The sequence below is a fragment of the Penaeus japonicus genome, unplaced genomic scaffold, assembly GCF_977035675.1.
Source record: "Penaeus japonicus unplaced genomic scaffold, GWHDUDI00000001_assembly GWHDUDI00000016, whole genome shotgun sequence".
NCBI lineage: Eukaryota > Metazoa > Arthropoda > Malacostraca > Decapoda > Penaeidae > Penaeus > Penaeus japonicus.
The window spans coordinates 8,969,084-8,981,583 of NW_028234418.1; the positions used below are offsets into that span (position 1 = coordinate 8,969,084).

General features: G+C 43.7%; 1 protein-coding gene across 6 annotated transcripts in view; it reads right to left on the reverse strand.

The window, feature by feature from the left end:
• Positions 1-12,500, reverse strand: part of LOC122247129 (procollagen C-endopeptidase enhancer 1-like) — a 64,725-nt gene that overhangs the window by 4,465 nt on the left and 47,760 nt on the right. For all 6 annotated transcript variants that reach the window (XM_086545064.1, XM_086545069.1, XM_086545065.1 and 3 more), the window contains exon 4: positions 4,252-4,417. In XM_086545064.1, the coding sequence (XP_086401190.1) occupies positions 4,252-4,417 (166 nt within the window). The remainder of the gene's footprint in view (positions 1-4,251; positions 4,418-12,500) is intronic.

Consider the following 12,500-nt stretch of genomic DNA (forward strand, 5'->3'; position numbering starts at 1 on the left):
AATGCATACCCTTATCTATCTATCTATCTACTGCATCAGGTGGGAATTTCAGACACAAACAAATCGATCGAGTGTGAAGTGTTGATGATTAATTCAGTGTTATCACCGTGAGAATTACACGAAAATAGACTCCTGGCTTTTGTTTTCATCGCGGTATAACGGAGAGTTGTGTTTATTACTGGCTATCTCATTCTTATTCATGCGTTGTTGTTTTTTTCTTTCTTTCTAGATTTGTCACTATAAGCTTTGTTTGTCTCTGTTTCTGCCTTTCCGTCTCTCGTTTTGTCTCTGTCTGTCTCTCTCTCTCTCTCTCTCTCTCTCTCTCTCTCTCTCTCTCTCTCTCTCTCTCTCTCTCTCTCTCTCTCTCTCTCTCTCTCTCTCTCTCTCTCTCTCTCTCTCCTTCTCCCTATATCTCACTCCTTTACTCTCATTCTCTCTCTTTCATTCTCTCTCTTTCATTCTCTCTCTTTCATTCTCTCTCTTTCATTCTCTCTCTTTCATTCTCTCTCTCTCTCTCTCTCTCTCTCTCTCTCTCTCTCTCTCTCTCTCTCTCTCTCTCTCTCTCTCTCTCTCTCTCTCTCTCTCTCTCTCTCTCTCTCTCTCTTTCTCTTTTCTTCTCTCTCTCTTCTCTTTTTTCTCTCTCTCTCTCTCTCTCTCTCTCTCTCTCTCTCTCTCTCTCTCTCTCTCTCTCTCTCTCTCTCTCTCTCTATCTCTCTTTGTTTCTGCCTCTCTCTTTGTCTCTGTCTCTTTCTTTGACTCTCTCTCTCTCTGTCTCTGCTTTTCTCTCTCTCTCTCTCTTTGCCTCTACTTCTCTATCTCCCTTTGTCTCTGCTTCTCTCTCTCTTTGTCTCTGCATCTCTCTCTCTCTCTCTCTCTCTCTCTCTCTCTCTCTCTCTCTCTCTCTCTCTCTCTCTCTCTCTCTCTCTCTCTCTCTCTCTCTCTCTCTCTCTCTCTTTGTCTCTGCTTCTCTCTCTCTCTCTTTGTCTCTGCTTCTCTCTCTCTCTCTTTGTCTCTGCTTCTCTCTCTCTCTCTTTGTCTCTGCTTCTCTCTCTCTCTTTGTCTCTGCTTCTCTCTCTCTCTTTGTCTCTGCTTCTCTCTCTCTCTCTCTCTCTCTCTCTCTCTCTCTTTGTCTCTGCTTCTCTCTCTCTCTCTCTCTCTTTGTCTCTGCTTCTCTCTCTCTCTCTTTGTCTCTGCTTCTCTCTCTCTCTCTTTGTCTCTGCTTCTCTCTCTCTCTCTTTGTCTCTGCTTCTCTCTCTCTCTCTCTTTGTCTCTGCTTCTCTCTCTCTCTCTCTTTGTCTCTGCTTCTCTCTCTCTCTCTTTGTCTCTGCTTTTCTCTCTCTTTGTCTCTGCTTTTCTCTCTCGTTGTCTCTGCTTCTCTCTCTCTCTCTCTTTGTCTCTTCTTCTCTCTCTCTTTGTCTCTGCTTTTCTCTCTCTTTGTCCCTGCTTTTCTCTCTCGTTGTCTCTGCTTCTCTCCCTCTCTCTCTTTGTCTCTGCTTCTCTCTCTCTTTGTCTCTGCTTCTCTCTCTCTTTGTCTCTGCTTCTCTCTCTATCTCTTTATCTCTGCTTCTCTCTCTTTCTCTTTGTCAGTTTATCAGTCTCTGCTTCTCTCTTTGTCTGTTTGTCTCTGCTTTTTTTTTTTCTCTCTCTGCATCTGCATCTCTCCCTCTCTCTCTCCTTCTCCCTCTCACTCTCTCAAACACTGCTGGGTACATGATAAATATCCTCCAATGAACGTAGATATATTTAAGAAAAATACTTAGCGAGTACTATTCTTGGTACCTGAGACTCTAACACACATTTCACTTCTGACAGAATATCATTATATCTTTCTTATTGGTGTGCACGGTTGTACACTCACGCAGCCCTTAGGACAGTTTAGAGCATGACTTAGAATATACACTAATGGGGGGGAAAACATATCGTTTCTTTTGAATAGGTGGTCGATCCCATGGAATGAAAGGACATGCCTATTTAGAGTCAAGTGTCTCTTTTGCAACGAAAGATGGATTGAGAATTGCCACTAATGGGTGCGGAGGTCGTTCCTATGAAGAGGCATGGCCGTGTAGGAGGAGTTTTTTCTTTTTTCTTTTCTTTTCATTTCTTTTCTTTTCGAAAATGGGATCATTACTATGCAGTATGGAGATTGATTGATCGTTAAGAATTACTTGCCGAGTCAACATCTTGGTCATTAGTGACGTATTATTCTTGTTAAAATCTTAAGAATATTAGATATTAACGAATATTAAAAGCACTGAAAATACTTCTATATATATATATATATTCTATACGCATAGCAGTATGAAGAGATACTGATAAAAAAAGCTTGTACACACACACACACACACACACACACACACACACACACACACACACACACACACACACACACACACAGAGTCTCTGCTTCAGAAGGCAACCAAGAAAGTGATACACGGTGAAGCTGAAATCACTGTGTTAGGTCATCAGGTTGTCAAAGACAGTACTGGAGAACAATAATCAGCTGTCTGAGGAGTCTCGTGCAGCTTTACTTCCAACGGCGGTCAAGTCCTCCCATCTTGACCTCGGCATTTTTCTTCTTCTTTTCTTCTGCCTTCCATCCTCCCTCTAATGGTGCCTCTTTATCAAGTTCTCAAGTTGCATGATATAACCGGTCCCTTGTGCCAATGGTCCCAATCAACGACCTTCCCTTCTGCACTCTCCTCTTAACGAACAGCATCGTTACCAATTCAGCTTCTTTCCTCGACCCTCCGCCACAACCAGACCTCGAAGCCGATCACTCCTTTCGAACTCGGCTCCTCCTTTCGCTTTCGCGCCTCCTTGGCCAGGACAAAGGCTAACGCTAAATAAAGGCTTTAACAAGTCTCTTTCCTTGAAGTTATATTCAGTTCGCTAGTTATACGCGCTCTGCTCTTGTTAGCAGCTTTTGCTATCACTACCATTCGGAAGCTGTTCATAGAACCCGACACCAAAGTGTTGATTCTAAAGCAGGTAGTCCTGTGCTGTGAAGGAGTTATTGATTAGGACGTACAACTTGACTGTAAGGATGTAGATTGCAAAAGATTTGCATCCCATAGTTCATCGTGCCATGGTTATGACAGCGCTTTGAGCAATGCATTTTGCTAAAGGCATATTAGGGTAAATTACTTATTACCAGAGGAATGGCGCCAGGACCAGGATATTTATATACACATGTATAAACACATCTATATACACAAATATATATATATATATATATATATATATATATATATATATACATATACATATACATATACATATACATATACATATACATATATATATATATATATATATATATATATATATATATATATATATTTGTATATGTATATGCGTGTATACATATATACATATGTATACATACATATACATATATACACATATATGTAAACACACACACACACATATATACGAACTAGATATTTTTTCGCCTTTTTCTTTCTTCTATTCTCTCTTATTCTTTTCTCTTTTTCTTCCTTCCTTTTTTTGTCCAATGTCACTCATGCAGTTCACCCTATCACTCTCCCTCTCACTCCATCACCCTCCCTCTCATTCTATCATTCTCTCTCTCACTCTCTTACTCTCTCTCTCTCTCACTCTCTCTCTCACTCTTTCTCTCACTCTTTCTCTCACTCTCTCGCTCACCCTCTCTCTCACTCTTTCTCTCACTCTCTCGCTCACCCTCTCTCTCACTCTCTCTCACTCTTTCTCTCCCTCTCCATGCCAATTCCAGTGTCCTCCGGCGAAGACAATGCCACCTGGAGGAACATACACAGACCCTCGTAGAGCTTGAATGGATCCCAGATTCTGCTGCTCTTTTTTCTACCGAGACACACGCATTCTGTACGTGCGTTGTTTCCCTCCCTTTTCTTTGCCAGGTGTGTGTGTGTGTGGGTGTGGGTGGGTGGGTGGGATGAGGGGGATGGGGGAAGGGGGATATGGGTTGGGGGTGAGAGGGGATGGGGGTTGGGCAGGGGTTGGGGTTGGGGTTGGTGTGTGTGTGTGTGTGTGTGTGTGTGTGTGTGTGTGTGTGTGTGTGTGTGTGTGTGTGTGTGTGTGTGTGTGTGTGTGTGTGTGCGTGTGCGTGTGCGTGCGCATGATCGTGAGCGTGTGCGTGTGCGTGTGCGTGAGCGTGTGCGTGTGCGTGTGCGAGTCTTTGGTATGTATTTTTAAAGCGAGAGAGAGAGAGAGAGAGTGAGAGATTCCCTCCCCCCCTCCTCCAACTCCTACCTTGGGGCTCGTAGCGGTACGCCAGAAGGAATCCGTAATAAGTCGTGTAATCGTCGCTGATAAAGTCGACGACCAACGTGTCTTCGGGTGACGTCACGAACCACTCGTCCGTAAGGTCGCCCGACACTCGAAGAAGCTGCTCCGTTCGCGCCTCCGAGCTGTAGATCTGCGGGGATTCGGACGAGTTAGAAGAACGAGGGAGGAGGAGGAGGAGGAGGAGGAGGGGGGGAGGGGGAGGGGGAGGGGGAGGAGGGGAGGAGGGAGGAGGGGGAGGGGGAGGGAGGAGGGGGAGGGAGGAGGAGGAGGAAGCGCAGGAGGAGGAGGAGGAGGAAGCGCAGGAGGAGGAGGAGGAGGAGGCGTAGGAGGAGAAGGAGGAGGAGGAGGAGGAGGAGGAGGAGGAGGAGGAGGAGTAGGAGGAGGAGTAGGAGTAAGAAGAGGAGGAGGATGGGGAGGGGGAATACGATGATGAGAAAGAGTAGTAGGAGGAAAAGGAAAAAAGAAAAGGAAGAGGAGGAGGAGGAATACGATGGTTAGAAGGAGTGGGAGGAGGAAAAGGAAAAGGAAGAGGAAGAGGAGGGTGAGAAGAGAAGAAGGAGGAGGACCCATGAGGAGGAAGAGGGAAGAAGAAGAAAGAAGGAGGAAGAGAAGGAAAACGAGGGCGAGGAGGGAGATTGATCACATAATGTCAGTTACCGTGATGGTGCAGGCAGCGGTTGTGATGAGGATGATGACACAGGAAACTGATGGTTGTGGAAAGTGATGATGGTTTTGTAAACGCCTATGGTGATGATAGCTATAGTGATCTTTATGGTGATGGTTGTGTTAATGCTACTCATTGTGATGATGACTGTAATAATTATGAGTTAGGATTATGGTGACTGTAATGGTTATAAGTTAGGCTTATGGTGACTGATGATGGTTGTGACAACGTTTATGGTGATGATTGTGATGGTGATGTTTCTGATACTGATGACTAATGTAAGGTTTGCGGTGATTGATGATTCTTATGATGAAATTGAGGAAAAGGTATGATTGGACTCTGAAGGTAACATAACCAGCTAACATTAATAAAAAAATAAAAAAATATGCCCACGAGAGAAAGAGAGAAAGAGAGAGAGAGAGAGAGAGAAAGAGAGAGAGAGAGAGAGAGAGAGAGAGAGAGAGAGAGAGAGAGAGAGAGAGAGAGAGAGAGAGAGAGAGAGAGAGAGAGAGAGAGAGAGAGAGAGAGAGGAAGAGAGAGAGAGAGAGAGAGAAAGAGAGAAAAAGAAAGCGAGAGAAAGAAAGAAGAGAAAGCGAAAGTGAAAGAGAAAATCAAAACAAGAACACGCAAACAAAACAACCCTCCATCACACACACAAACACTTACTTACTCCATCGATTAACAACCCTTCTTCCAATCAAGAATGCATCAACAAGACGGAAGGGGGAAGGGGGTGGGGGGAGGAGGAGGAAGGAGAGTGGGAAGGAAGAAAGGAAATGGGAAGAAGGGGAATGGGGAGAAAGAGGAAGGAGGAAGGAGAGTGGGAAGGAAGAAGGGAATGAGGAAGGAGAGTGGGAAGGAAGAAGGGAGGGGGGAAGGAGGGAAAGCAGGGAAGGAGTTGGAAGGAAGAAAGGCGGGGAGGGAGGGAGGGGAGTTAGAGGAGGAGGAAAGGGGGGATGTTGAAAGGAGGAAGGCGGGACGAAGGTGGAAGGAGGAAGAAGGATGGGGAATGAGGGAAGGAAGAAGGGGGGAAATGAGAATGGGAGGAAAGGGGAGGAAGAAGGGAGAAGGGGCAAAGAGAGGAAAGAGAGAAGGAGGAAAGGGAAAGGGAAAGGAGGAGAAGGAGGAAAGGGAGGGAGGACGGGCGAAGAGAGGATGGGGGAGGGGGTAAAAAAAATTGGAAGGAGAAGTGGGAGGGGGGTGTAGGAAGGGAAAGAGAGAGGAAGAAGGGAGGAGAGGGGGAGGAGAGAGGAGAAGAGGAAGAGGATGGAGGGGAAAAGTTACTCCAATCATAACAAATGCATTTTTTTATTTCATATCGACTGAATGATACTTTTTCCCTCCTTCCCACTTTTTTTTTTATTTTTGTAAAAATAACATTAGACTGGATGTCGATTCGTCAACTGAAAAACAGACGAAAAAATACCAGTTATATTCTTTCTGGTGGCATCTTGTTTCCTGTTTGATAATGATTGTGATGATGATGATGATTTTGATGATAATGATTGTGATGATAATGAATGTGATGATAATGATTGTGAGGATAATGATTGTGATGATGATGATGATTTTGATGATAATGATTGTGATGATAATGAATGTGATGATAATGATTGTGATGATGATGATGATGATGATACAAACAAAAACAAGTAATAAAAAAACAATAAACAAACGATAAATCAGGAGAAGGAAAGTGTCCGTAAGTAATCAGAGAGAGACGAACGCGGCCCGCAAATCAATTAATCAGCTGACGCAAAGCTGGAAATTGAGATTCCGACTTTTGCTTTTTCACACGGGGTGAAAGAGGGGGTGGGGGGATAGGATGGGGGTAGGAGAGGGGGGGTGGGGGCAGGAGGGGGATAGGAGAGGGGGGGTGGCGACAGGAGGGGGGATAGGATAGGGGGTTAGGAGAGGGAGGGGGGGAGTGGAGAGATTGGAGGGAAAGGAGAGAGGGGAAGGGAGAGTGCGAGATGGGGGAGGGGGGAGAGGAGGGAGGGAAGGGAGAGGGAGAGAGTGGGGGAGGGGTGGGGGAATAGGAGGGGGGAGTGGAAGGAGGGGAAGGAAGAGTGGGAGAGGGGGAGAGGGGGAGGAGGGAGAAGAGTAGAGAGTGATAGAGGGAGAGAGAAGAGAGGAGAGAAAATATAGAAAATATATAAAAGAGAGAGAGAGAGAGAGAGGGAGAAGGAGAGAAGGAAGGAAGGAAGGAGAGAGAGAGAGAGAGAGAGAGAGAGAGAGAGAGAGAGAGAGAGAGAGAGAGAGAGAGAGAGAGAGAGAGAGAGAGAGAGAGAGAGAGAGGGAGAAGGGGAGAAGGAGAGAAGGAAGGAAGGAGAGAGAGAGAGAGAGAGAGAGAGAGAGAGAGAGAGAGAGAAGGAGAGAAGGAAGGAAGGAGAGAGAGAGAGAGAGAGAGAGAGAGAGAGAGAGAGAGAGAGAGAGAGAGAGAGAGAGAGAGAAGGAGAGAAGGAAGGAGAGAGAGAGAGAGAGAGAGAGAGAGAGAGAGAGAGAGAGAGAGAGTGAATGAGAGTGAGAGAGAGAGGGAGAGGGAGGGAGGGAGAGAGAGAAAGGGAGAGGGAGAGGGAGAGGGAGAGGGAGAGGGAGAAGGGGGGAAGGAGAGAAGGAAGGAAGGATGGAAGGAGGGAAGGAGAGAGAGAGAGAGAGAGAGAGAGAGAGAGAGAGAGAGAGAGAGAGAGAGAGAGAGAGAGAGAGAGAGAGAGAGAGAGAGAGAGAGAGAGAGAGAGAGAGAGAGAGAGAGAGAAGGAGGGAAGGAGGGAAGGAGAGAAGGAGAGAAGGAGAGAGAGAGAGAGGAGAGAGAGAGAGAGAGAGAGGGAGAGCATATCTCCATCTGCCTACATTCCAGTGGAATGAATGACTGTGTAAAAATATCCCATTAGAATTAATTATTCGTAACCGTAGATCTCTCAGATAATCGGTGTGAATTGATTCCCCTAATTGCTAGTGGCGTCCGGCGTGTGTGTGTGTGTGTGTGTGTGTGTGTGTGTTTGTGTGTGTTTGTTTGTGTAAGTGAGTGTTTGTTTTTGTAAGTGTTTGTTTTTGTAAGTGTGCTTTTGTGTGCGTTTGTTTTTGTAACTGTGTTTGTTTTTGTAACTGTGTTTTTGTATATGTGTCTGTTTTTGTATGTGTGTGTTTGTTTTTGTGTGTTTGTTTTTGTATGTGTGTGTTTGTTTTTGTATGTGTGTGTTTGTTTTTGTATGTGTGTGTTTGTTTTTGTATGTGTGTGTTCGTTTTTGTGTGTGTGTTCGTTGTTGTGTGTGTGTTCGTTTTTGTATGTGTTTGCGCGCGCGTCTGTGTGCGTGTAAATGCATTGCTTAGCGTGACACGGGGTCTCAACCTTGTTAGCACTCTTCCGTTTGTCAGTCAAGGTGACACCTGTCAACCAATCACCAAGGTCACCATCCATCATCTCTCGCAGCTTGTTACCAGTGCCGCGTCTCCCACTTGTCTCCCCACATGTTGCGAAGAAACGATCAGATAATGGGGTTCATGTCTTTGTTTATCAATGGGGGGTGGGGGTATGGGGGGGCATCCCTGGGTTGATGGGCAGCTTCCTTGTCCTTCTGTATCTTCTTCCGAGCTCATCTGAATGCAGGGATGTCTTGGATCTCCCTCACTGCCGGATGTTATGAGTTCAATGGCGCGATCTATTGCAAGAATCGCGATATATATCATAATGGATTGGATCGTTAAATCCTTGGCTATCATAGCTGTTGTTATTTCGATTCAGTTCTGCGAGATTTACGAAGGAAGGTTACGAAGGTAGTCTTATGATATGGTCCAACCTTTTCTTTCTTTCTTTCTTCTATTTTTTTTTTTTTTTTTTTTTGATAGTCAAAGCATATTCTCATTTTCATTTGTGCTAGATTGCACAAGTGAAGATTCAAAGGCCACCGTGCAGATTCTAAGAGCTTTTTATTCATTGAGGAGAAGAATCAAACATTGAGATTGTGATTATGGCTCATGACCGTAGTCTAGTTTGCTATATGTCGGTCTGATACCTACGACTTGGGGTGTGTGGGGGGGGGGAGGGCTTTAAAATGGCCTTCGTCTATAACTTTTTAGTGTGAGGTTCCGAGTTGAGTTTTGGGTCAAAATTAAAGAGAATTCAAAATAGAAAAAAAACTAACTAACTAAAAACAGTAATTCTTTCTCATGTTATCATACATTAAATTTTCTGCCTTATCCAATACGAATGAATAAAACACAAGACAACCCATAATCTCAGTGCTATTCTTATCTGGTTTTCTGAACATTTTATATACTTTCTGCAGGTGCACGATTTTCCGATTTCTGCCCGTTTACTTTTGCCTCGACGAATCAGCCAAAGAAATGATCAAATAAATTACTCCTCTCTGATATACGCCCCCCCCCCCACACACACACACCTTTTAATTGATTTGTTGTCCGCCAGATTAAATAAACGTAGATAGATATAGAGAGATGGGTTAATGGATGGATGGATGGATGGAAAGATGGATGGATAATTGGATGGATGGATGGATGGAAAGATGGATGGATAATTGAATGGATGGATGGAAAGATGGATGGATAATTGAATGGATGGATGGAAAGTTGGATGGATAATTGGATGGATGGATGGATGGATAATTGAATGGATGGATGGATGGATAATTGAATGGATGGATGGATGGATAATTGAATGGATGGATGGAAAGATGGATGGATGGATAATTGGATGGATGGGTGGGTGGATAATTGGATGGATGGATGAATGGACGGACTGAGGGACGGATGGACGGAGGGACGAAATGATGGATGGATGGTAGATAGATGGATGAAGGGGAAATTAATAGATCTAATGAGAGGCAAACAAACAGTTGATATAAAGATATACATGATCGAGGTTGCAATTCCTATTTTCATCATTCGAATTACTCTTTTTCGTTCCGTTTCAATAGATCGCTGCCCCATAAAACAACTTCAGCAACCACCCCAGAACGGTGGATTTTGTCATTAGCAATGACGCCATACGTCTCCGCTGGGCAATTTTCTCGAAGCCTCCTCTCGCAGGTCCTCATACAGAGAGTAAGTAACCTGTACCGATAGAGGCTGAACGAAACTCGCGCTCAGGGAATTCCTCAGACGCAAAGTCAATCACACACATTTATGTGTTAGAGAGACTGACATAGCAAGTGAGGTGATAACCTACCTCATCTACAATAAATATATATAAACACCTCACTTACTAAAACATATATAAAAATATCACCCACAACACAGTATCTTTATAACTAATAGATGTTACACAGACACAACGGAACTAAATTATCGTAAAATAATTTAAAGATAGAACCGACGAAGACACGCCAATCCTAAACTACCCAAAATGAAAACAATTATACTATTCGTGTCAATATTACATCCCACCCAACCAAGCCCCTATCTACATATACACCACATAAATGACAAAATATCACAAAAGATAACCCCTCACCACACTCCCCCACCCCAACACAAATATTACCTAGGATTCCACCCCATTTCTAAGACTCCGCGCCTCCATTTCCTATTATAAATCGCCTCTAACTAAGCTTCTAACCCTGTGTAAAATTTCATAGAAATAATCACGGTAAAACAATGATACTCCTTTCTATCAGAGACACTAACAACTTAGCAATACAACATCTATAATCTTCTTATACTCTGAAATCTCACCTCCTAAATAGTAATTCGCCAGTCAACCTATCAAATAAAAAAAAAAATAATAACTTTATAATTACTTTTTAATTTTCTGTTGACTAAGAACCACCCTCGCCTCCTTATATGTTTAACAGATTATAATCCTTCTCCTCCTTACTCACTCTCTTTTCTTCCTTCTCACTCTAATATAAACATAACATTATATATAAAATCTACTTAAAATAACTTAAAATATCTCTCTCTTCCAAAATCAATCATAGATTAAAACCGTATGTTGCCAGAGACTTTTCCGACCGCCCAACACGCAACTCCCCGCCACTTCAAGCACTCTCCCACCTAACTTCTCCCTTCCCTCAAACTCTCCCTCCTTCGCCTCCAAAAGTTTAAGTATAACATCAGCAACGAATAAACGCTCCATACCACATATTCTTATACACAATAAAACACCTTTCTTTCTTTTGTCACTCACTCATTCCTCAACCTGTTACAGCCTACTCCTGTCACAACAAATCCCTCGCCCTCCTAAAGATTAACCAACCACGCCCATATTCTCAATAAACTTATAATACAACACATACAACCACATCAACCCCTCCCCCACAAACATCAAAACATCAAATAACACAAGCAGTACTAATTGCCTTTAAATATCAATATATTTAAGTGATAGTCTCCCACATCCTCGACTCCCCCACTCAATCGCCACAGATGAGATGTTTAATTATGTTTGTGTGTGTGGTTCAAAGTTCGAGAACGAACAGGAGACATCGCTTTATCAAATAGATGAACAAGCATACTATCAGTATCTCAAGCCTCTCCCGACTCACTTGTCTTAAGTAACTTCCCCCACAATAATATCTCTAAAAATAACCCCCACCCTATACTCAATCATGACTATAAAAGATCTCCCTCCCATTCCCGCAAATACAACGCCACAATAAGTTTCATTTGATACACCAAAAAGAGGGCACCACACGCACCCATTATACTACCTCAAACTAAAAATAATATACCTATATTTTAAACATTTGTGAGATTACAATTCCGAACCCACCAGATCTCGCGTTGCAGTCCCCTACACCTACCCCCCCCCACCCCAAATATTAGCCTCACACAAAATATTCGGACACATACAATACACACACCACCACACCAAAAAAACACCCACTAGACCCCCTCCACCTCCCAACCCACCAAATTACAAACTAACACTTTCACTCACAAATCACTACAACTCTCCACTCACTCTTCTCTACACCACACAGCCCTTGTCTGCGCTCTCCACGCTCCGCCCACGCCTCTCTCTCTATCCTCTCTATTCTCTCTATTCTCTATCTCTCTATCTCTTCTACTTATATTCTTATCTATCTATCTCTCTATCTCTCTATCTCTCTATCTCTCTATCTCTCTCTCTCTCTCTATATATATACATACATTCATACTTAGATACACATGCAAACACACACGTATATATATACCAGTGCGTGTGCAAGGCCTCTCGAGCACCCCAGATGAAGTTCAGTAACGACGAAGCCTCCGAGATGCTTAGACGTTGAATTAACAATCTCCCTCTTCTCAAAGGAGCCTCCACGCACATTGCACGAGGTAATGGAGGACGCCCGTTTTAATGCTCTCTGTCCCAGTTAGACTAAATGCAACTTGCATGCACGATAGAGTTGGATATGTGGTTTAAGTGACCTCTCGGCTGTTGAGTTTGTCGAGAGGGACAAGGGTGTGGGGGGTTGGGGGGTGAATGGGATGGGGATGGGGATGATGGTGGTGATTAAAAGTAATATTAAAGTAGTATAATTAATAAAAGATAGCCTTTGTATTTAATCAAGCAAACCTGCTAAGTAATCTTGAAAAGTCCCAT